Consider the following 27,000-nt stretch of genomic DNA (forward strand, 5'->3'; position numbering starts at 1 on the left):
AAATCGGGAAATTTTCCCAAAGTCATAGTACTATTTAAAGTTTCCTAGAAACTGTAGAGACATTAGGTAATTTTTGGAAGCCGGAGAGATGAAAAATTAGCAACCGCCTTAGCCGGGAATCGGACCATGGACCTCTGAAATACCGGCTCAGTGTGCTGACCACTACACCACGAAGGCACGCTAGAAAAGCGGGAGAAATACCTTATAAAACACATATGTATACGAGAAGGGTCACACATTTCAAATTTAATTTCGAAAAAATAATACGCATTATTTTATGTATCCTATCTATAAAATGAGAAACTTGCAGTACCTTTTCTAGTGCTATTGCAATTATTTTAGTGTCCTAGAGTAATTTTTGTTTCCTCACTTCCCTGTTACTTATATCATGGTTGCATTATTTTCTAAAATCCTATTCATGTTACAGTATATCCCAATTTGGCAAATTAAAGACAAGGACATGACCGAAGAACAGGCAATTGCATTGCTTCACTCAATGAACAGCGATGCTGATAACGATGTATAACTGCATTATCTGCAAGCATTAATGTGCAAAAATCGTCCAAAGATATGAGTATGTACATTTGTTGTTCTCACATTTTTAAAATGAGTTTGGGATTTAATTAATGTTTAAAATGTAACTTCGTACCTGATTCCAGGCCTCGATTAAATTCCTAAAATTTTTAAGTCACCAGTCTGATAGCCATTTTTCTGTACTATCCATTCCCTGCGTTATGATTTCCATAATAGAAACATTTTTTAAAAATTTCCGGTTGAGGGGTACTGTTCATTTTCATTCTTCAGTGTCCTTCAGTTGTGGTGGGTTTGTGCATAGGAAGAGCTCCTTTTGAAAGGCTAGAAGCACAATAGAATTTTCTCTTGATAATACATCGAGTCGATTTTTGCATATTTTTTACACTTTTGTTAACATGCCGTTGTAAGAAAATCCATCATAAACACCTCACTGAAATTTTATTTGCATTGACGGAATAAAGTACTGTACATTTTTGTTGATTAACAGACCTTTTTTTTTATTTCAGTCATTTTCCCATTTATCTTGTACTAAATAGTTTTCATACAAATTCTACTGCGTTGAGCCACATGCCCAAAAGCTGGTGAACATTATGCTTTTTAGCTTTTTTGATTTGTAAAACTAGGTTTATTATTTTATTTATTTTTGGTACAGATGCATTTGAAGACTTTAATTGATGTGTGTAGTGATGGATTTTCTCTTTTTGCCAACAGTTTAACTTTAGATGCAGTACCTGATTTTTTTCAGGTGATCATTTGGAGTCTTCATTCCATGTAGATGTAATAATAGACGATTTTTTTCTTTCTGATAAATCATTTTGCTGTAATTCTACGCATTTCAAAATTTTTCTCAATTATGGGATAAGGTTATTTCTTTCATGAAAGCACGAGCACATATCCTTCAACCTATAGGTTGTTTACATGCCACATGTTAAAGAATTAAGTTTAAGAGTAGGAGACTATATTTTTTTATTTTAAATAATAACCTGTTGACACAATTGTTTTTCCAAAACATTTGCTTTGTTATATGTCTTTATTGAAATAGTTCTAAAAATGTGTAATTTGTATTATAAGTAAGTCAATTTGTATGATTTTGTTATGATATATCTGTAAAGCAAATTTGTCACTTCTAAATTTTAATTTATTACTTATACTGCTCCCGTCGCATTCCAGAAGTAATGAATGCCGTTTTTATATGTCATTACATTAAAGTGAAACATTTGAAAATTTAACATTATATGAAATGTCTTCATACAAAATTGCACAATTTCTCTATGAAAGTAATTACATTTGAATCTATAAGTAATGGAGCATCTGAGATTTCGATAAAATTTGTTAAATATGGAGCTAGTGAAACGCGTTAAAAATAAGCGAATGTATATTTAAAATAGTGTGAAATGAAACATAAAATTTATATATATATATGAAGAATTTTGAAAAATGAATTAAATTTAAGAGTAGGAGACTACATTTGTCATTTTAAATAATAAGTTGTTGACACAATTTCTCTATCGAATATTTCAAATATTGTGAAATTTGATACATAAAATTTATGCACAGTGGATGGACAAAAATATGGAAACACCTTGTGAAATGCATGTTTGAAAAGAAAGATTGATTATAATGAAATATGTAGGTGGCGCTGGCGTTTTTGACTACTGACGCCACCTATACAACTTCATAAATTTGCTAAACAGTTCAGTTGTTGTCGGAGTACTGTTATGTGAGGTTGTCATTGCATTATGTCAGAGTTAACAGACTTCGAACGTGGGCAAATTATTGGAGCACGTACGGTAGGTGCTTCCGTAAGCAAGGTAGCCGAGGTGTTTAGTGTTTCAAGAGGTACTGTATCGAAGATTTATTCCGCATATTTGAAAAGCGGAAAAACATCATCTGCTAAATCACAGCGCGGACGAAAGTGTGTCCTGAGTGATCGTGACAGACGATCATTAAGGGCAATTGTGACGAAAAATAAGAAGACCACAGCTGCAAAAGTTACTGCTGAAATGAATGTTGTGTTACCGAACCCTGTGAGTACCAAAACAATTAGAAGGGAGCTTCATAAACAGGGAATTGCTGGCCGTGCTGCAATTGAGAAGCCACTCATCGGTGATGCTAATGCCCGTAACAGGAAAAGGTGGTGTTTAAGTCATAAAGCCTGGATTATAGAGCAGTGGAAGCGAGTAATATGATCTGACGAGTCTTCTTTCACATTGTTTCCCACTTCTAGCCGAGTTTACGTCTGGAGAACGCCATCTCAAGCTTATAATACAGACTGCTTGTTGCCAAGAGTGAAACATGGCGGGGGTTCTGTTATGGTTTGGGCAGCCATATCATGGTTCTCTGCTAGCCCCATGATAACTGTGTCAGGGCACATGACTGCCAAGACTTATGTGAACATTTTGGCTGATCAAGTTCATCCCATGGTACAAACTTTGTTCCCCGATGGTGATTGTGTCTTCCAAGACAACAAAGCCCCTGTTCACACAGCTCACATTGTCCAGGACTAGTTTTCTGAGCACGAGGATGAGTTGTCCCATCTCCCCTGGCCACCACAGTCACCAGACCTGAATATTATCGAACCTTTGTGGTCTACATTGGAACGGAAAGTGCGTTCTCGTTATCCACCGCCAACATCGTTATCTGAACTTGCCACCGTTTTGCAGGAAGAATGGTATAATATTCCCTTGGCAAACATACAGGAACTGTATTTATCCATTCCGAGAAGACTGCAAGCTGTTTTGGATGCCAACGGGTTTCCTAAACCATATTAAGCAAAGAAACATGTTTTTTTAAAGGTGTTTCCATATTTTTGTCCAACCCATGTATATGTAACATATATACTTTTATGTGTCCATCATATACATTTTTATGAATTTGTAGAATGATGTACACTTTTCTGAAGAACTTACATACAACAACAACTCTGAAGAACATGCATATCTTCTGACAAGTTGTTATATTTTTAACCACTGTATTTTAATTCCTGTTGGCTATCAGTACATTATTCACTTGTTTCACAAGTGCAACTTTTATTTTATACGCAAATCTACGTAAAATAGCATTAAAACTTCACTTATGCAGAGCTCCTGATCGATTCCTTGTTTTAGATTGAATAAAATTAAGCTTAATGTTACTGTTAATTAGCTTGTTATTAATTTAATTGTATGTTTCTAACTAATTATATGTTCAGATATTTCCGAGTATATTACACAAACTTTTGCATCCTAATTTTTAGTTTTTGTTAAAAAAAAATAAGCTTTTATTTATTGAGAGGCCTGATTGATTATATTAATTTGTAGTACTGTTTATCTAATTCTTTTCTTCTAGATAAATTTTAGAAAAACTTCTTAGCATAATAATTTAAATTTATTTACAATTTATACGTCAGTGATCCAAACGCATAGTAATGTTGTTATAATAGATTTCATGCTAAGCTTTTTTTTTAAAATTTAACTAGCTTTAATTTCTGCAAACATTTACATGATTGCTTTAATTAACAAAAAATATTTCTAGCGCACTTTAACACATTTTGATATGGAATAATGTTTTGCACTCTATTAAATTTTCCAGTCTAGTTCAGACATCTTAACTATTATTGATGTAATTTATTAAAAATATAATTTGTATGCTTTATAATTATTTAATTTATGATATTATTATCATAAATGAAAGATGTTTGTAATGCTAATATGTATGTTTACCAATACCTTTTATTTTCTTTGTTAGCTCTCGCATTTATTACTGTTATTCAAGTAATTAGCCTGCTTGTTAGATAGATATTTTTTACTTGTTCTTGTGATATGTAATTCTATTTATTTATTTTTATTTTCCTCTTGGCTACAATTGGCACGAAAAGTTAAATTGTAACCCTGTAGCAGCAGGGGGGAAGAAATTTTGATTGGCGCAGTTGGACTAGAGCTCCACCCGGGGGGAGATTTTCATTAGCGCAGTTGGAGTACACCCCTGTCTGAGATTTGTTTATGAACACTTTTTACTGTGCTTGCTAAGCAGAATATTTTTCAGTTCCATTTTTTTTTATTTTTATATGATGCACATATCAAAATGTCAAAAGCATTTATTTAGTGGAAAAATCTAAAGAGCGGCTACAATCTACCCCCTCTCTTCCGCTCCTCTTTTTCAAGTTACGCTCGACTGTCCGAATATTCGCCAATTTCCAAGTATGCGGGTTAGTTAAGCTTTTACTGTTAATTTACTGCATGAAGCAAATTTCTGTCTTCTGATTTCAGAAATGTTCCTCTTTTTTTACTTGAGTTACTTTGCTTGCAATATCTTTTAAAGGAAAACTGATATACAATGAAAATTTAGAAAATGTTCAGAATTTAGATTTAAATTATTTAAATATCAGTACGAGTGGAAAAATAAATTGTATTTATTATTATGTTCCAAGCGAATACAATAAATATTCCTTATTATTATTTATTTTCTCTAATTTGAACTGAAATTTCATCATTAAATCTTGTAATATAGTTTAGTTTTGCATAGTTTTTTTTTTCCTCTCACTGTAAACTAGTTCTTTAAATTGAACTGTTATTTAAAATTTAAAAAAAAAAAAGTAATTATTTTCCATGGTTGAGGTAATGCTTATTCTCTCTTAATAAATACTGCATTTCTCATATTTTAAATTGTAAGGATCTTAAGTTTTACTAACGTTTATTTTTATTTTAAATCTCTACTATCACTTCTTATTTTCTACTTCCGGCCAGAATTAAAAGCTTTAACTTATTTATGCAAATTTGTCTGGCGAACGTCAAGTACTTAAGTTGTGGCTTTTTGCCAAGCGGGAAGAGAGGAAGGAGTTAGTCGAAGCAGGCCGCTTGCCTTAGCAGTTTTACTCGGTTGCTGGTTGCCTTCCAGGCCAGAGGTTTAATCCTCTTGAAAATTTTAAACGTATTGTAGTGTTAACAGTTCTCTGTACTACATACGGCTTCCTGTTAATATACGGCCAATCTTCCACGTAGGCCCTTGTTTATTATTCCAAATTTAAGTTAGAGTTTAGTTAATATTTTTATATTCTTACGTTCAGACCACAAGTAGTTGGTCTCTGTATTCCGAAGTACGGAAATTATTGTAAAGAGTGAAAAATAAAGGGTTTCATATACCCTTCCTGTGTATCTTGTCTACTTCCCACATTTATTGAACATAGCTTTAGTAAGCTCCCTGTTCCGAGTCAGGTTCATGAATGTTCCCCAAGCAAGTAAGGCGGAACATTGAACCTGATAGTGGCGCCCAACGAAGAAGAATAACCATGGCCGAGTTTCAAGAAGAACCTGTGCTGCCTGCAGAAGCGGCTCAGAATCCAGAAATGCCAGCTGCCGCCCTGGAAGGATTTGGTTACATTGTCCAGACCATGCGCGCAGCGATGAAACCAGAAGCAACATTTAATGGAAACTCACCGGTAACCAGTTTTTTGGAAAAATTGGAGGACCACTTCATGATGTATCCCGTGCACGAGTTCCAGAAAGTTACCTTAGCTACCAGCGCTTTGAGGGGCGAAGCACTTAATTGGTTCAAATGCATAGGCAGAAGTTTCTTGGGTCAAGCAGGAAGTCCCACCTATACTTACGAAAATTTGAAGACTGCCCTAGTAAAAGCCTTCCCTGTCGTAAGGGATCGTGCGAAATTAGAAACGGAACTTTTCAGCATATATCAGCAAAGAATCGAAAATCTCTCAAGCTTTATTTTTAGAAAAATTCACGTCTTCAAACTCTTGTATGGAAACCGTCCGGATCCTGAGATAATTCAAGTGATTTTGCCGAGGTTACTTCCCCAAGTGCAAGACTTTATTGAATTAAGGAATCCGACTACACTGGAAAAGTTATTTGAGCTAGCAATCCAATTTGAAAGTAGAAGAACGGCGGACATTGAAAGAAGATGCCAATATCAACAACGAAACCAATTTGGTGAGCCAAGACCACAGCAAAGTCAAGGACACGGCTACGGAAGCAAAGCGAATCAGTGGTCAAGGAAACCCGAGTATCCAAAAACAGCCGGCGAACGTCGACAGTTCAATAGCAATCCAGGAAAAAAGTCTCAAGGCCAGTGGAAAAAGAAGGAAAGCATGGAAAGAAAAAAGGATTTAAACTAAAACGGATTTCTGCTGACGGGAGGGTGCGGAAATCCGAAGGCCAAGAAAACCCCTCTTCCTTCAAGTTAAATACAGTAATGGTGAAAAATTTGACTCTTCCGAAGATTGAAGTGTTGGTGTATAACATCCCAGCCACCGCACTCCTGGATACAGGTGCGCAGTGTTCCTGTGTGGCAGAAGATTTTTTTAGGAAGTATTTTCGGAAATACTGCATATATAATTCGGATAATACGACAGTGTTAGCTGCGCAAGGAGAAAGATGCAAGTGCATAGGTAAATTACCGCTATACGTCCGTATCAAGGACGAACAAGTAAAGGTTATGTTTTTTATAGTAATGAATCTGCAAGCACATATTATCTTAGGGATAGATTTTCTTTCAGAGGCAGAAGCAACGCTGGATTTTAATGAAGCGTCTCTTAAGCTGACGATGAAACCAGTTCGAGAAGAAAAATTGGAACCGCCAATGTTAAACCTTGATCACCTGCCTAAGGAAGAGCAACAAAGAATCCGACAAGTGGTAAGTGAATTTGCTTCATTATTTAGTGATATTCCAGGATTTACTCAAGTTACTAACCATAGTATTGACACCGGAGATTCAATGCCAGTTCGCCACAAAGCATACCGGTATGATAAGAATAAAGAAAAAATTATAGAATGGCACATTAGCGATATGCTACGTAAAAAGATCATAACGCCAATCTCAAGTAGTTATGCTAGCCCGGTGGTTTTATGTAAGAAAAACAATGACTACCCATTAACACATCCAAAAAGGTGGCGTTTCGCGATTGACTATCGTAAATTAAACTCCATAACTAAATATCCGGTATATCCGTTACCTATTATTGAAGAAATTCTAAGGAACATGACGTCTACCAAATATATGACGACTTTAGACTTAACGACTGGTTATTTTCAAATAGGGGTTAGACCGGAAGACGTGCCTAAGACTGCTTTTATAACCAAGTCTGGCACTTATGCATTCCTGCGTATGCCGTTTGGCCTTTCAGGGGCACCGGCAACATTTCAGCGATGTATGGACATTGTGTTAAGGCCTGTTCTTGGAAAGTCCACATTTATCTATTTAGACGATATCATTATTACTAGTGATAATCTGGACCAACATGTACAGGATTTAAGACAGGTGTTTTCTTTATTAAATGAGGCCGGTCTAAAAGTTAATGTCGAAAAGTGCAAATTTGCAGCCCCTGAATTAAAATATTTAGGTTACAAAATATCTCAGAAAGGAATCGAGACAGACGAATCAAAAATAATCACTGTGCAAAAGTATCCGCCGCCAAAACGGCGAAGAAGCTCTCTTCTTTTCTAGGACTTTGTTCATATTATAGGTCCTTTATAAAAGATTTTGCAGCTATTGCTGAACCATTGTTAAAATTAAAAAGGAAAAAGGCAAGATTCTCGTGGACGGCCGAAGCCAATAGTGCTTTCGAAAAATTAAAATAAGCATTAACGCAAGCCCCTGTGTTGAAATTTCCTGAAAAGGATGAGAATTTAGAAATTTCAGCGGATGCTTCGGATTATGTGTTAGGAGCGGTACTTTCGCAAAATCAGCAGCCCGTGGCATTTTTTAGTCGAACTTTAAATCAAACACAAAGAAATTATTCCGCGACTGAGAGAGAGGCACTTGCAGTTCTGTTAGCAGTGCAAAAGTTCCGAGTCTATTTTGGAAGAGCGCCAATAACAGTGTATTCTGATCATGCGGCGGTAACTAGATTGTACTCGGGGAAAAACTTATCCCCAAGGTTAATAAGATGGGCACTCAAGCTACAATAATATAATCTGGTAATCAAGCATACCCCCGGAAAGGAAAATATCGTAGCAGATGCCCTATCCAGAATAAAAATAGATGAAGAAGATAATACTGTAAGGGTGGCAATGCTCACAGCATGTACAATAAATTCCCGAGAAACGGTAATAACCGAACTGGGTAAGGATCCTGTGTTTGGAAACATTTATCAGTGTTTAAAAGATCCTGAAAATTTTAGCCACCAAGATATTGTGGTGATAAGAAATAGGGCGGCCCATTACGAACTAATAGATGGTCTATTATTTTATACAAAAACTACAAATTCCAACAACGAATTTCGACCTGTTATCCCAGCTAGTCTTAGATTAAATATCCTGCAGGAGCTCCATGACAGCCCTTTAGCTTCTCATGCTGGTATTCGAAAAACTATCCAACGCGTACGCGAGGCAGTCTATTTTCCTGAACTGCAAAAGTTAACAAGGGCGTATGTCCAGTCCTGCCCAACATGTCAAGCAGTTAATTATATTAATTTCCGCCCGGCCGGGTTTTTAAATAGTATTAAATCCGAATTTCCAAATGAAATAATTGGCACCGATTTATTGGGCCCTTTCCCAAAAAGTCAGTTAAATAAAAGTCGCTATCTCCTTGTTATGGTTGATCATTTTAGTAAATGGACCGAAATTGTTCCCTTAAAACGAGCCTCCGCGAAATTAGTTACTGATTCTATTTTAAATAAATATATTTTAAAATACGGGGCGCCCCTAAAAGTTATATCGGATAATGGTCCTCAATTTGTAAGTAATGTATTTGAAGACATGTGCCAAAAATTGGGCATACGTCATTTAAAAATGGCCCCGTATCAGCCGCAATCAAATATAGCGGAACGGGTCAATAGAAATATAGTGAAAATTTTCCGTAGTTATGTTAAAAATTTTCATAAAAGCTGGGATAACTATGTCAATGAATTTGCTTTCGCCCTTAGGACCGCAAAACATGATACAACGGGCAAAACTCCTGCTGAGTTATTTTTAGGCAGAAAGATTATAATGCCGTTAGATAAATTATTTTATGTTCAACAAAGAGCCCCAGAATTTAAAATGGGTGATATAGAAAAATTAATTAAAGAAGCAAAAAAGAACACTGAAGTAGTACAAAGAAAACAGAAGCTCTATTATGATTTGAAACGACAGGGAGTAACTTATAAAGTAGAAGATGCAGTATTAAAAATTAAGCATTCACTTTCTTCAGCACCAGAAGATAAAACCGCCAAATTTTTTCCACGATTTGAAGGACCATATGTCATAGAAAAAATAACTCAGGCTGTAGTGGTGTTAAAAGCCAGGAATGGTGAAACATGCTCCGCAAACATTGACCAAATAAAACCATACTATGACCGTAATAAAATGCAAATATTTACAGATCTTTTGCAGGATCCGGCACGGCAGGCACAAGCTCCAGAGGTGGAACAACGTCAAGCACAAGGACAAGCCATTAGGAGGCAGGAGCAATTGAAAAGAGAGTTTCCCCATTGGAAAATTGAAGGTAACAAGAAAAAGAAGCCGTTCCACCGACCACAAAAGAGAGCGCACGACCACCCCCAGAATGAAGAAGGGAGAAGTACCACGAATGCAAAGAGAGCCAGGAGAAATAACGGCAACTATAACACGGCTCCCAAACGGGAGATCTACTCATCGGACAGGACTCTCCGCAGCAAATGTCGCCGAACTGCGGAAGGGCCACCAGCGGCGGAGGAAAAGATACAAGGAAAATTTGAACGGCCAGCAACAAGGTCCAAGCAGGAACGAGAGAGAAGTGTCCCGGTTCCGCCAAGACCAGCGGCCATCAAACGGCCAGGACCATAAGCAGAGGCGAAAAAGAAGGTATTCAAGGGTGACCGAACTGGAGGGAAAAGAAAGCTTCTAGAGGAAAGTACTGAAGGGCGAGCCCGCACAAGAAGGAGGATAAATCAAACTAGAATCTTCGCTACCTTCCAGGACTGGGCTGAGAAAAGAATGTCCGAATATCACAGAGATAAGTAAAATTTTATGTTACTTTGCAAACTTAAGTTAATCTTTCATTCTTACTGCAAGTGGCAGATTTCAAGACGTTTTACCTCATGTGAGGTCTACCTTTATCGCCAAAAGGCGAGAAATGAGTTGTTACCTATTTTGGTATTATGTTTTTTAATTACTCGCGAGTAAAACTAAAGTTGATGTATAATAGGAATGTGTAAATACTTGAATATTGCAAAAGTTATTGTATAAATTTTATTTAAAACATTCTGGCAAGAAAGAAGTTTTAGCGTGAAAGACTTTTGAAATGTAGTATTTCAATGTAGAAAAATTGGCACTTGCTTGGAAAAGAATAGATGTTAACAATGTACTACTAATGTATGTTTTAAAATGCGTAAAATTAACGGCATGTTAATATGTTCTTATATACAATGTGAACTGTTATTTTAAATGTTAAGAAATACTGTTATATGGTAAAAGTGAAAGTAATGCCAAAAATTTTAAACTTATTCGTGTGACTGAAAAAAAAAAAAAAAGAGAAAAGTATTGTGAATATGTGTTAAAGGTTGAATGAATGTAGTTAGGCTCTCTGACGCTACACTTCAGAGTTAGCCACTTTCAGAATAGTACCTCAGGGTTTAGAGATGAAGATATGGTGTGTTACGAGGTCTTGTTATGTTGAATTTTAACACGTTAGTGTTTTGATTGTAGGAGGCAGTGTTGAACACGTATACATAAACACATTCGTGTTTGGTGTTTTCTTTTACAACACATGTCAGAGAGCACGGGGAGAGATAATTAAATAAAGTCATGAATGAAATAAGAATGTTAAGAGAAATATAAATATTCATGTTACTTGCCATTTAATTGTGTAACATTTCATTAAACTAGTTTTTCTTCCAGATCTCTGGAAGGAACCAGATTTGAACTAAAAGCTCCTGTTTAGATGCAGTACAGATGAAAAGTGGTTGTTCATGGAGCTGATAATGTAAAAACAAATTTTTTTTAAATTTCTAGTTTCTAGTGAGAAATGTTTGTAAAAGATTGGCTTCGCGCTAGATTCTAGAGCTAAAAGTTTTCAACAAGGTCGTTTTAGACCTCAGTTTCAAACTAATTAACTCTGGCGGGAAGTATGTAAGGATCTTAAGTTTTACTAACGTTTATTTTTATTTTAAATCTTTACTATCACTTCTTATTTTCTACTTCCGGCCAGAATTAAAAGCTTTAACTTATTTATGCAAATTTGTCTGGCGAACGCCAAGTACTTAAGTTGTGGCTTTTTGCCAAGCGAGAAGAGAGGAAGGAGTTAGTTGAAGCAGGCCGCTTGCCTTAGCAGTTTTACTCGGTTGCTGGTTGCCTTCCAGGCCAGAGGTTTAATCCTCTTGAAAATTTTAAACGTATTGTAGTGTTAACAGTTCTCTGTACTACATACGGCTTCCTGTTAATATACGGCCAATCTTCCACGTAGGCCCTTGTTTATTATTCCAAATTTAAGTTAGAATTTAGTTAATATTTTTATATTCTTACGTTCAGACCACAAGTAGTTGGTCTCTGTATTCCGAAGTATGGAAATTATTGTAAAGAGTGAAAAATAAAGGGTTTCATATACCCTTCCTGTGTATCTTGTCTACTTCCCACATTTATTGAACATAGCTTTAGTAAGCTCCCTGTTCCGAGTCAGGTTCATGAATGTTCCCCAAGCAAGTAAGGCAGAACATTGAACCTGATAAAATTACAAGTCTAATTTTTAAGGTTATGCAGTTGTGTGTAATGTATAGAGAAGTGCTTATTTTTTTCCTTAAAATGTGCTTGAAAAGTGCTTATAGGTGCTTATTTTTTTAACTAAAATGTGGCTATGAACCCTGTTATTAGTAGTTGTTTTAATCATTTGTGTTTCCCATCATGTTATCTTTCATTCAAATATGAAATCTATTGAATTTTTATTTTATAAAGTTATTATTATTGAATTATGAAGCTATTGAAATCTGGAGTACTTCACCACAAATGCTTCCTTTCATGTTATGTCACAGAAGCATGGTACAGATCTGTTAATAAAAGTGAAGACTTTTTTTTTTTTTTTTTTTTTTGTTGTTGTAAAAACAGTCCTTTTAAGTATTACTCCTGTTTTTGTTTTGTAAAAGTGGAAATTGAACTATTCAAATTAAAAATTTAATATATTATAAATTAATGGAATCATTTTTATTTATGTATTGTTAATTATTTGTATTTGCTTTCATTATAAGAATAGTATTTTAGTGGTGCCATCTTAATAAGTAAAGAATTAAAAATGATAGATCACATACTACATCATTGCCAACTGTTTTCTATCCTGACTAGGTCATTAAACAAGTATTAAAGCAATCACTGAAATGTTTTAAGTGCTAAATACATCTATAAAGAATTAATTTTCAGTTACTATGAAAGCAATTTTTTTATCAAAAACAGTAGATAAATTATTTCTGAAGGATTAATTTTATTCATTTGCAATAGGGCATGATTTTCCATATGATGACCCCCATGATGACTTTTCCAATATTTCTGAGAAGCTTCAGTAGTGCAGCATGTGTAACCTTGAAAATATTTGTAGTTATATTATTTTTCAATACTTAATATATTATCTTGTGCTATGAAAGTTAGCTTCCATTCAATCGATATCCTGCTGAAGTTGCACTAATCGTTTATGTGAAATTCTGAAAAAACTCATGCCTTTCTATTTAATAAACAACAGCCATCTTTATTTTTACACTTTAAGAAGGCTTTTGTTAAATTCTGCTATTTTATTAGTCTTTCCGATTTTACCAAATGTTCCGTTTAGAACACTGTGAGTACAAACTTCTTGCAGATAACTGTTTCATTCTATTACTGTTTTGTCTGTCATATACAACTGACCATATCATGTCCCTTAATTCACTCCTTTGGGGGGGGGAGGTAGAATCCCATAACTTTGAACCTTGAACTTCTTAAACTAATTGATGTTGAAAATACCAAAATCCATAACAGGTCCCTAATTTTAAATCCCCTCCCCTAAAGTACAAGAAAAAAATTCATCAATAACATCTAATTTATATCTGTAGAAAATTATAGGATAATAAAAATTTCCTATAATTATTCAAAAAAATTAAAGGCGGGCTGATCAGCAATCAAGTGAGGTTACCTCATGAAAGTGCAGATGTTATAAGTGTATTGTTACATTATACTTATCCATAATTGACACTTAATGGTGCTGCTTGGCGATAATTTCACAGCTGATGAGATAATATATAAATACTTTTTTTATGAATTTTTTTTTTTTTATTTTGTGCAACTTTTTAGTTCCTAAACTAGGGTAAAAGTATGTTGTTACCATATGATCACATATTTTCTTGCAAATGTTTTGTTTTTCATATATGACATAAATGTATACTTTTATGTTGTTATACTTTTCATTATCCTCTTGGTAAACTAGCTTTCATGTATAAATTGTTATGCTTTTTATTCAAGTTATTTCATAGCTTAATTTATAGATTGCTTCAGGTTATTTTATATCTTTGAATCAGGGAGGTAACGTAAAACAGATTTTCACTCAATAAAAGATCGTATGAATTGTGAACAAGTTATAGAATTTTTTTAAACTTAAACTGGAATTTATTTTGTGAAAAAACTTCATAACTTTTAAAGAAACCCCCCTTGCTGGTCCCATTTGCAGTAGAATTTCATGTAAACCTATGTTAATTTAAAGATGAATTGTGGCTTAGCTGATATGATCTTCTGTATCATTACTAAAAGTGTTTATGACTAAAGGCTCAAAAATATTTTTAGTTATGGTCTGATCATTCAGAAGAGTTTGATATTTTTATCATATTCTTCACTTTAATCTTGATAGTTAATTATAATATGTAATACTTGGTACTCTAATCATTACTTGATGATTGAGGAGATGGAGAGATTTTTAAATTTTGAATCCACAGTAATTTATTACCGAAAAATGTTGGTTTAGTTGAATAATTTAGAATTGCTTGTCTATGTTTCCTTTCAATGTATCTTTTAGGATTCCAAGTAATTCACAACACTTTGAGAATAAATATCAATTTAATGTTAGTATTATTAGAATAATTTTTTAAATTACTGGTTTGGATGGGCATATTTTAGTAATATTTTCAGAAAGGGCAAATAAATGAAAACAGTTTTCAGTTAGTGACTATTAATGCTCTGAAAAATTCATATTTCATTGTATGTATGTAAAGATATAAAAGCAGCATGTAAAGGTATAAAATTTTTTAATGCTGATTAAGTGGCTTATTATCCATCTCGTTTCAATGTCTTCTTGTATTTTAAATTAAATTTCTGTTCTTACATTTATTTAAAACAAGAGCAAACTCTTCTTGACTAGAAAGTTCTTTTAGTGGCTAAGTTATCTTCATAACATTATGGAAATTTTGGATCTTCTGCAAATGGGACCTAATTAACTGCAGTCATCTGGCAAATAACAATGCAGTTTTGCATTTTAGGATGAATGTCCCAGATTTTTTAGCAAGTATACTTAATATTTTTACATATGTATGCAAAATTTAAAAATAAATAATTAAAAATTAATAATTATGTTCTGGAACATTTTTCATCTTTCCAGGAGTTCGTTTTGTGCTATACAAATATTCAATGATTCCAATTTCTAATACATTCAAAGTTTTACAAAATTTTTGTTCATGAATTTCAATATTATTTTTAGCAAATTTTATGCTGTTAATATTCAAATATAAACTAAAATTGATAGAAGATTCAAGTAAATTCAATTGCATTATCTTTAAAAGTCCAAAAGTTTCCAATTGAAACTTTTCTTCTGAACCTTTTAAAAAAACATTCTTTATTTTTCCGTTTATTTCTACTACTATTTACTAAAATTCAGCGATTATGGATACTTGCAATGTGTTGTAAAAATATTGCTTGTTGAGTTTTTCTATAGTTTTACTAAAATAAACTTCACGTCTAAAACGTCACATTACTAAAATAAACTTCATGTCTAATGACTAAGCATCCAAATATCTAATTTTAAATTAAACAAAATATTTGGTAAAAAAAATAGCTGGTCAAATGTATATCTATTGAATATGTCTATTGTACTTTTATTTCATACTTATTTATGTAATGAAAAGCAAGCGCTATTTTAAATTTTCTTTGTGTTGGAAAAACTGGTGATATACATATTATTTTTATAGGCTTCGAGAAACTGAAGAATTGCTTCGAGAGAGTATTAATGAATGTCTATCTCTGAAACAAAAACTGAGGCAAGAAGAACTTCAGAGAGAAACAGATAAAGCTAATTGGTTTGCTGATTTGTCAAGAAAGTTAAAGTTTCAGATTTTGATGATTTGCTGTTAAAGAAATGCTCACTACTGTTGATGCAAACAAAGATAAAGTCAAATCTGTTGGTACATATGAATGCAAATATTGTACACAAGGGCTGGGGCATAAATTAAGCGAAGAAAAGCTGAAAGACTTGCGAGGAAATAATCGGAAATTGACTACAGAACTAAAAGTAAGATTCTTGAATTCAAAGCTCTTTTTTTCTAAAAATAGTTTCTGAAATATGAGTTATATAAAATTTAATCAAAAATTAATTGAAATAGTGAATTAGGAATGTAAATTATGTTTCTTATATTAATGCTGCTCTGAATGTTAAGAATTCATGTCTAATTATATTGACATCAGTACATGCTATATATTTCCACGCCCCCTTTTTTTTAATTGAAAAATTGTATGTGAAGTTTTGCATACTGTATCCTGGAAAAATCTTTACCTATATTGCTTGGAATGTGAGGAGTTGACTGGATAGAAATGGGTCTTTCATAAACTGAATGGTAAGACAGATGTGAGTTAAAGTAAAATCAGCATGTAAAGGAATCAATTCCTTACGTAGTTTGCTGTTTTAAAAGTAGTCCCAGTTTTTATGCCTGGTACTACTCCTTTTAACAATTGCATTCTGACTCTCTTAACCAGAAAAAAATTGTGAATGCATCTCAACTTTCTATGACTCATTTTGTAGCAATAAATGATATTGAGATCCTATTTCAATAGGGAGAGTGCTTCACATACAAAACTTGTTTGGCAAATGAAATTCTGTGTTTGTTCCCCTGATATATTTTTACATGGATGGTTCATTAATGAAAGGTAGAAGTGAACATATCACATGATGCAGATAACAGCGAAGTTTGGTAATATTCATAGATGGTCCACTGTAACTGATATTCTGCTATGATCTGAGAAGCAGAAAAGGAATGTAATCAGTCTAGCATTCTCAGAAGGAGGTTACTTACAGAGGAGATAGTATTCTAGTTTGGGCAGAAATCTTGTTATGTAACCTCTATATATTTGCTAATGGTTCTTTGAGTACTGTGAGACATCAAGACAAAGTTCTTTATTGTCAAATGAGACTTTTCCCTAAATAAATAACTAATTGTTTCATCAAATTTCAATCCAAGTAATATATGAAATAGGTAGTCTTTCCCTGCCTTAAAGTTCAGCAACTGATTGGCAATTTTGTCAATTGATGAAAAGCTTTTATTTGGCTAAATATTGTTCTATATATAAATAATAATAAAAGGAAGCATTTTTTAGAAATAAGTAATTATATGAGGAAAAAACGCTCTGTATGAATGATATATATATTTTTACAGCCAGTGGATATTATTCAGTGAAATGACAGCTAAATATAAAACACATAAATCCATGTATACTCAAACAGATATGTGGTACATGCCTGTGTGGATTGGCATACCCAAAAATAGGCCAGAAAGGAATTCTACCAAATGTTGCTACAGTAGTTCTATCAAATATTCAAGCTAGGTATGTGGCAATCAGAAAGAGCTAAATCTTTTTTTTATCATATTACATGCTATAATGTTAAAATCTCTTTAGCTATCCAAGAAACTGATTTTTCAAAGTATCCTGACTGTCACCTGTTTATTAATTACCCTAACCCATCCATCTTCCTAATCGAGTGAATACAGCCCTTCATTCCTGATCATTTGTTATTCTGTTAATCTGAACATAATGTGTATATTAAGTTCATTGTATACACAAATTTTTGTAACACTTCCCCCCCCTTAACTTTTGTTAACCCCTTTTTTAATTTAAAATATTTTGGGCAATCACAAAATTTCTGCAAATATTCATTGTGTAAAATGAATGCTTATTAATTTAGATTTTTAAAATTTCATTTGTGCTTTCTTTTTCCCCCAGCTTATGGAGCAAGAACTGAAAGAAATAAGAAATATTTCAAAACTCAGTAGGCAGCAGGCTGAAAGTGCTACTTCTACTTTAGGAAAGGAGAGAGAAAATTTAAAAGAAACATTACAATCATTAGAGGTATTCTTGATTTGCCAATTTCTACTAAATTTTAAATTTTATTCTTTTTTATACCTTTATTAAATGTCAAGATATAATATAAGTACGCCATGATAAAATTAATTTACTGCATATCCTTTTAAGGCATCCAATATAAATTTTTCCTTACGAATAAATAGGTACCCTTGCTAATAGGCAGGTAGGTAGCCTTTACTTTGATATGTTGTAGATATGGTTCCAATTCACTATAATAAGAGGAAAATCATAATTAAAAAAATCATGAATTTTTAGATTCATATTCATAATGAGAAGTGTATATTTCTTCCTTTCATTTAAGGGAACTGTGAGATAGCCTGATTTCATTAATAACCCTAATTTCAATATGATATTAGAGAAAAATATTTATAACAATGAAAAATGAACAATGTATGTATAAAATGAATGAAATGTTAGAAATAGTGTAATATTCTTTAAGATAGAGACGGTTTCTGCAAGAGAAAAGCAGCAGTCTTTTTGCAGACTTAAATAATGTTATATTAGTGACTAGGAACACTTATGGCATCTTATGACTATTATTCAATCGAACTCCCATGTAATAATAAAGGAAAGTTTTGAGTATTGGGAGCATTACATGTATCTCAGTTTTATAAAAGTTTACTTTTACACCACTTCGCTTTTACAAAAGAACTGCAATAACACAATGAACCCTTTTGTGATGAATCCATCTCTTAAATGACTACTTCTGGAAGTGACTCTGCGTGCACAAGCACCAGTATTGAACATACTTCTCTAAGATGATCACTTCCACAGATCAAATGTATCTGAAATTTTGGGTGGTATCTTGTATGATGCAAAAAAAATGTGTCAATTAAAGCATCTGAATGTACTGTCATATTTTTCAACTTTACAGACAGAAAAATATAGAAATTGCAAATTTATTTACCTGTAGTCCAAACAGTGTTGAGATATTAGTAGATGATCTTCATTTCTGACTTGCATCTTAGTATCCATTATGTCCCAACAAGCAGGCCAGCCGCATGGGTGCCGTGATTTTCCCTATGTGTAATGCAAATAAGAGCTGATTTCCTGTAGAAAGTAATATGAAAGCATCCCTACCCTTTAGCAGCTAAGTCTTACATGCTTTGCCATAATCAAGTAAATCAAACCTTTATTTTCCACTACTTAATATTTAACAGCTCAGTTTAGAACATTGCATTGTTTTCCACTGTCACTGCCAACAACTCTAAATCTTCTTTGATTTTCTAAAATTTACTATGTTTGCTGTTTTGGAAATTCTAGAAAGGGAAATTCAAATTGTTCAAATTTTACTCTTATATATGGGCTGCACATTTATCACATAATCATTGATTTAGTATATTATTTAAGGTTTGAGTTATTTGGTGTGATTTGCTAAAATTTTGGAAGGAAGGAAAAATCTAAAATTGCTCATGTCTTTTCCGTGGATAAATTAGTGGTAACTGCTTTTTGTTGTTCGGTTTATAAAAGTTTTCACAGGTATACTCGACTTTTATAAAGTGAAGGCAACTGTATTAAAATGATGCATAGAGATGTGAAATGAGCAAATATGAATTGGGGAAGAGGAAGCAGTTATCTGCTGTCCTAATACAAGGCTTCTGGTTTGATACAGACTAGGGATTTCCTTGCAATTGATATCTTGAATCAAAATCATTTTACTCTTATTATTTCAGACTTGTGAAGAAGGGTAATATTTGTGAAATAAAATAAATTAAGGCATTAATAATTTTTTTAAGGGGGATTTCTGGACTGTAGAGAGAAGAAAAAAGATGTTTTTATTGTAGCTTTAGCCTCTGATGTTGTATAAGAAATTTAGATCATTCAATGCAACTTAGAATAACCTATTTTGCATGATATTACTTGATTTCTTTACATTTAAATCTTTTTAGAATTAATTTTTAACAATGAACCTTGTTGCATGGTAATTTAAAATGTGATGAAATTTAAATTTTATTGCCATTTAAAAGCATACTCCATGTAGCTGTTTGTTTTGGTATAATTAATGTTCTTTATTTAATTAATGAATTTTAGATTCGATTGCCCAGAACATTCACATATGCCTTAGAGAAGAAATAACAAAAATCAATTATAGTTAGATTACACACACACACTCACTTCCTTTTTAACTGCTCACCTTTATAATTGTTTAAATCTGTCATTTATTTAGAATCATCTTTAAATAGAAAAAAAGGGGGGGCGTAAGTCATTTAGAGCTTTTCTTAAATTACATAAACTCTCCTCTGCCAACAACACAAGTTCTGTGACATTTTGTTTTTTAAATCGTAAAGATACATTTTTATACAATAAACATATTTATATTTTTCAGAATGAGTTATGGTACTACATCGAGCTTTTTTTATTGAAATCACAGTAATGATAATCATGTGTCATGTTATAACCCAGGTGTCAACAACCTGTCTGGCATGCGGTACAATTCTCAGTGGCATTCTACTGCACTCTGCAAAGTTATCAGGCAAAGATAAATTGCCCTGTCTCTTCATGCGCCATCAGGAAAGTTGTTTCCAGAATTTCATCAATGCACTTAATTTGTGGAATGAACATTATTGTTAAAATAGATAATTTCATAGTGTTTCGTTCTTTGTTGGTACACAGACAATTCAAATCTCTTTTAGAGGAAGTGAAAAGCAAATATGTAGATCTCATCTGATATAGCCATGTTTATTGGCTTAGTTGAGGTAATATCTTGAATAAGTTTGTGTTATGCATGTACACATTAAAGTTTTTCTTAATGAAAAGAATCGACGGTTTCCCAAATTGAATGATAAGGAATGGTTATGCAAATTGTTTTTCTGAATGACATAACTAAACATCTCTGTGAACTAAGAATTTCAAGGAAAGGGCCAAACAGTGCTTGAACTTTCTTATATTAGAAAGGTTTTGCTACAAAATTAAATATATTTTCTTGTGATATTAATACTAGTATCTATAAATACTTTCCAAATTTAAAGCACTTGCAAATACAAAGACCTTAGTTAAAGATGAACTTCAAACCTGCATTAAAGCACTTAATGAGGAATTTTCCAAACGATGCAAAGATTTTGAAGCTTATATGCTTATGTTTTCCTTCCTAATCAAGCCAGATTTAATAGACCCATTAACAATCCTATCCAGTTTGTGAATTTTTGCGTGGATGGAAGTTGATAATTTTGAAATGAAACTTACTGAACAGACCTTTTCATAATTTAGAATGCAAAACTTACCAATTACAAATAAATCCGGAAGACAACTTTAGCCATTTTAAATTACTGGATGTCAGTGCTGGAGAGATTTAACTGTTTAAAGAAAATTGCATGTGCTCTGCCCTCCGTGTTTGGTTCCACATATCTCTGTGAACAAATCTTTTTTCATATGAAAAATATTTTGAGTTCAAAAAGAAATTGTTTAACAAGTGGATATTGAGAATCATGTGTCAAATTGAAAAGTCACAGATTAAGCCCCCTGATTTGCGATATCATGTAGAGTGGTACATAGACTAGGTTCGCATTAAAATTTAAATTAATTTGCCAGTATTATAATATGTTATCAATATATACTATTATAATATAGTAGTGGCGCAGTGGCTAGCGCATTGCCTTTCATCCCTTGATTTCCATCTCTTGGGTCAATAAAATGACTACCAAGTTTGCTTGGGGACCTGTGACAAACTGACCACTTGTTCAGGGTATATGCTTACGCATCCTGGGGACCACGGTCAAGAAAGCAGATTTCGGGCACTGCAGGCCTTGGCCCATTACTTACCATTACCCATTAGTGGCCTTGGCCACTCAGGGCTGTTACGCCACTAGTTAGTTTTATTATTATTATTATATAGTATTTATATTTTATGTCATTTATTTTTTATATTAATAAATATATTTTAAAGATACATTATGTAAACGTATGTACAATTATAATTTTTTATTTATGTGTAAGGAATAGTTATAGTTTATGTTGTTTATTTTTATGTTAATAAATATCTTTAAATGATAAATAATTAATATATAATAAAACTCTAAATCTGCATTCTTGTCTTCTGTTCCCTAATTCTGCATGCATAGCCACACTGTATCAAATATTTCCTATTATGTGGCACTCTGAATCATATTGGTAGATTGGTTTGGCAAACCACAGCGACAAGGTTGCTGCCCCCTGTTTTAATGATCTAATCCGTTGTTAAACATATTTGTTTTTATTAAAGAGCAAGTAGTCTTATTAACCATTGATCCCATTTTTGTTGAAGTTAAAGCTGAGCAGTGATCGAATTTTGAAAATTATTGTCATTATACTTCGTCTAGTAAATTGCATTATTTTCATCATTGCTCCTTCTTTGTTTAAATTTATTTTTAGCAGTTCTATAATAGCTTTTAGAAATATTTATAAAAGTGTTCATGTTTTTTCCCTGCAGAAATATATAATTGTTATTAATTTTCAAGTATCACTGCAGTTAACATCTTAAATCGAGCAAATTTTGCTCAGTTATTTCATATATAGCTATAAATTTCTTGTCTAGTTGATATGTTAGATAGTGTGTAATTATACTGTATTCAGTTTTTATTTATATTTTCTAGAAAAACATTAGACCCACAGAGTCAATTGGTAAGACCACTGAATAACGATATTTCCATCTGAGACTCATTTTCAGGAATAAATTGTTTATAGGGACTTTGTGCATTTTTTGTATCTAAAATAGAATGAGCAGTTTCTCTTATAAAGTCTTCCATGAGTATTACTTTTCCATATCAGGTAGCTGCTATGTATCTTGGCATAATAGATAACGAATCCAGCCAATGAAAATGTATTGGTACATAATATTTATTTTTTGAACTTATCAGTGATAGTAATGTATAAGTTCACGGGAAGCATAAACAATTTAAGTATTGTGTGATTCTAACTGGTATTATTCTTATATTATTTTTAATAATAATATTATTTTTAATAAATTTATGAAAAAAAATAGTAAAATGTTCAGTTTTATTGTTTATACTATAATACAAGCATGTTAACATCTTACTGTATAAAAGTAGACATTTAAAATAATAGGAATTCACACACCTGTTGTTTATTTGTTATATTTGTCTTTTACAGTCTAGAAATGCCTCGCTTACTGAACAACTGAAACTGGAAAAAAAGAGTTTGAAAAATTTGGAAAGATTTCGTCGCTTAGAAATATCTGGCTTCCAGACAGATATTAAAAATTTAAAGTCTCGCATTGAGGACATGGAAAAGCAATTAATGAAAGTATGTACTTCTCCTTTCTTTCTTGTTTTTTCTTTTGTTATAACATAAAAAATAGTGTGTATATTTTGGAAATTTTATGATGAATATTATAATTAAAAAAACTTTAAATGGTTCTTGAGTTGGAATTAATTGTTATATATGATGTGAAAGTTATTTTTAGCAGGGTCCGTACGGTCCTTAAGAGTCCTTAATAGTCCTTAGTTTTGGCCAAAATCGGCAGATGGTCCTTAATTTTAATCGTGAAATTTCTGTCTGTTTTTACGACTGCCATTTTGAGTGTGAATTAGCAGTTTGGAGGTATATTTTTGGCAATTCACTGATAAATATGGTTTATTTGAATGGGTTATGATTTGTTCCTATTTCTAATATAAATGGTGGGATACTCGAGTTTCTGAGCAAGTATTTCGAAATTATTTCACTTTTTCTAATGAAGGGCTCTTAAACAATTTTCCGCTTTTGGGGATGTGAATTCTTTTATTGAATGGATCTAAGTTTGGCAAATTATCAACATTTTGGAGATTTTTAAGATCAGTTTCTATAGAAAATTTTAAATTCCTAGAGCTGGGAATTTTTCGACGATTTTTTTAAACATTTCAACATTCATAAATTTCATTAAAATAATGGTATTATATTGAAATTATATTTAAAAAGTAACATATTAATTTAATATCTTTTCAATTTTTTCATGATAAGAGTTTTCTCATGTAATTATCTCTGAGTATTCTGAATTCTCAGAATATGCATCAATTTTCTCTATAAAATTAATTGATTTCACACTTTTTTCGTCTGACTTTTTTTTTTTTTTTTCAAAATATTTCTGGTTGTTTGCTGTTACAAAACTGGTAGGGGTAATTTTTCTTCGGGACATTAGACATTACAACTTCAAGAAGGATGCAACTTGGAAAGTTTAGAAGGATTTGAAGGGAATATTTATAGACCCACGATTCCATAAGATTTTAGAAAAATGTGACAAAATGAAAAATGTCGCTATGCTATTAACACGTAATGGATGTATTTTACAGAAAGTTTGCAATGAATTTCTTACTTTTTGGATAACATCTGGAAAAACAACGAAAACATAATATTTGAATGTTTTAATTCTGATGGTAGAATCTTTTTCTTAACATGCTTATCTTCCCTTTATTTTCTCTACTTTTCACTAGACACAAGTATGGAAAATATTAAAAATGCTTTTAATCTTATCACAAGGACAGGCATTATAGAAAGGAATTTTTTGATTAATAAGGAAATTGAAAACTGGCAATTTAAAAGATTCATCTAATATGTCTTAATGCATCCTACACTGGTCTGACGCTAGGCATTTTCCCACCTAGTGCAATCATGTGGAATATTAAACCTCTCTGTGTAGATCCTAAATTTTGCTGACTAGTGCCTTTCTAAATTCTGTTTCCAGTGCCTGCTCTAAATTCTAAAAAGTTTTGCCATTTCTACATTTTGTTGCTGGGTGTGTCACTAAATTCTAAAAATTCTGCCACACCAGCTCTGTAACTGGCCCTTACCATATATATTTCATATCTCTTGTGAATAACTAACTAATATTACTAAAGAAATAAAATTAGCAGCTTTTTCTATACATTTTAAATGCATTTAGCCTTTTTAGAATAACAGAAATATTTAATTAAATCCAAAAATTCTAAAATGAAAAGAAAATGTAGACAAAAGAAACTGCATATATATAATTATTCGTCAAAGATATGCTCAGTTATTATTATGTAAATTACGCAGTTGTTTACAATTTCAGCTTTTACTGTAATTTCCCATTTGTATTTTTTCCCAGAATGGGAATCAACTACACATTTTTTAAACTGAGGTGTTTGGAGTGTAAGACGAGTGAGCTTCTGACCTCCACTTGCTCCTTGCATTAGTTCCTGCCGGCTCTGATAATTTGTAATTATTCATCTCTGCATTACTGCTGCTCACACTTGAATTTGTTATGACAGTAGAGTTGCTGAGCCAGCTTAAAATTAAATTGTATAGTCTTTGACCACTAGTCCACATTTTTTTGTTTGAATTTGATTGTTCTTGTTTAATTACATCACCCCAAACTTTAATTGATTTGGTTAGCATAAGAACATACCTTTAAGTTCTTTTTAAATAAGAAGCTGATTTAAACCTTCGTCTGACTTTGTAGTTACTTTGAGACATAGCGATAATTTGCTTCACGCCTATCGGGAGTTTTTGGACTGTTTAATTTTTACCAGATCAAGTAAACCCTCATAGGTACATTGTGGAGAGGTTGACAAGTTAGGAGATAAAGCACGCAGAAACTAATGAGAACATTGGTTTGCATATTGAGAGAAATATCTAATACTTAGTAAAGATGTTTAAAGAGAAGGAAGTCGATATAAATTAGCCAAAATGTCTGGCCAGGCTTAAAATTAAAAAGAAGCATAAATATTTTGTTGAGTATTGTTGCTATAAAACATAAATGTGTTGTAGCTTTTAATGTATAATTATCCTAATATCATTGAAGAATCAATGACATAAATTGCATGCATTTTAAAGTGTGAAATTTTATTAGATTGGGGTTTTAATAGGGACTTTTAACAGTATTGTTAAAAATTAGGTAAAATTTAATAGTGGTCATGTAAATCAATAATGACTAAGGTTATCTAACTATCTAATTTAATTTATAACTAACTTACCCTAAAAAATTATCTGTGTATATTAAAGTGAGTTATTGCCTTTCATTATTTCTTAGCGTGGTACAAGGTAAAACACAAAAATGTAAAAATTCATGTAAAACTTATTCTTCGTATCTAGTGAGACCTAAAATAATACAAAGCAGATTAGTGTCACCTCTGGTGCTTTAGTGGCTTATTGGAACCTTAAAGTATATTAACTGTATTACATCCCCTGGAACTCTACACGGAGCTAAGACACTAACTGCAACAGACAGAGCCTAACTAACTTTAAAAACTAGCTAACCGGCCTTTCAGTTTTGTTCTGGTCTGCAAGTATCTCTTTAGACAAGGAGCAGTGGTGACAACAGCCAGTCTTTTGTTATAAATCATTCTTGTTATGATTTTACTTCTCATTTTAACCTATGGTGCTTGACATAAAATCTACCTGGCTATTTACTAAACCTCTAGATTGAGCAAGTATCCAACATGAAACTATAACTATTAAATAAAATGTCACTTATCTTCTTTCAAATATGGTGAACTATTATAAGTGTAAAATATTTAATGCTGTTTGATAAATTTCATAAAGTATATTTTATATTCAAACTTACTAATAATTATGTTATTATGTTTAATAATAATGCATCCTACTTACGGATCTATTTTATTTTTTGGATGGTATTACAAAAGTGAAGTTCAGGTATAGATAATATTTTAATTGAATTTATCAATTTGCTATTTGCTAATAGGTCCTTAATTTTTTCATTAATGGTCCTTAAAAGTACTTAATTTCCATGTGCAGAAATGTATACGAACCCTGATTTCTGGTCCTTAAAAGTTATTGATTTCGACCAAATTTGGTAGGAAGTCCTTATAATTAATTCCTCGCATTCATATATATAAGGGCTTGGCAGTCGGTAATAATTGTAAATTTTATGCTAATTAAGAATTGTTTTAACCTGTCTAACATCCGTACGATTGCTATTAACTCCAATTTGCTGGAATGGTACTTCTTCTCTGCTTTTGTTGTTTTCTTGCTAACGCAACAAAACAAGATTGCCATTTTCCATCTTCACCATGTTGCATTAGGATTCCACTCAAACCTTCTGCGCTTGCATCTCAATGGACTTCAGTACCTGTATGCGGTTGGTAATGAGCTAATATGGGCTTACCAGTCAGTTGTTTCTTTACAAGTTCAAATGCCTTCTTTTGTTCCTGCTTCCACTCGATGTCTTGATTCTTCTGCGTCAATCTGGTCAATGGTCCGCTTTGTAAGGCATACTTCGGCACAAATCGTCTGAAAAATCCAGTTAGACCCGAGAACCTTCGCACTTCGTGTATAT

General features: G+C 32.5%; 1 protein-coding gene across 2 annotated transcripts in view; it reads left to right on the forward strand.

Annotated features, from left to right (window-relative positions):
* Window positions 1-27,000, forward strand: part of LOC118205950 (uncharacterized) — a 57,571-nt gene that overhangs the window by 17,072 nt on the left and 13,499 nt on the right. Inside the window, exons 4-7 of one of the 2 annotated variants that reach the window (XM_085826412.1) lie at window positions 428-574; window positions 15,611-15,930; window positions 17,634-17,759; window positions 22,860-23,012. In XM_085826412.1, coding sequence (XP_085682538.1) covers window positions 15,778-15,930; window positions 17,634-17,759; window positions 22,860-23,012 — 432 coding nt within the window. In that variant the 5' untranslated portion in view covers window positions 428-574; window positions 15,611-15,777. Of the gene's footprint in view, window positions 1-427; window positions 575-15,610; window positions 15,931-17,633; window positions 17,760-22,859; window positions 23,013-27,000 lie in introns of those variants that run through there. The other variant, XM_085826411.1, reaches the window with a different exon arrangement.

This window comes from Stegodyphus dumicola, chromosome 11 (assembly GCF_044657685.1).
Source record: "Stegodyphus dumicola isolate Sdum_Otavi_A_Nest chromosome 11, ASM4465768v1".
Taxonomy (NCBI): domain Eukaryota; kingdom Metazoa; phylum Arthropoda; class Arachnida; order Araneae; family Eresidae; genus Stegodyphus; species Stegodyphus dumicola.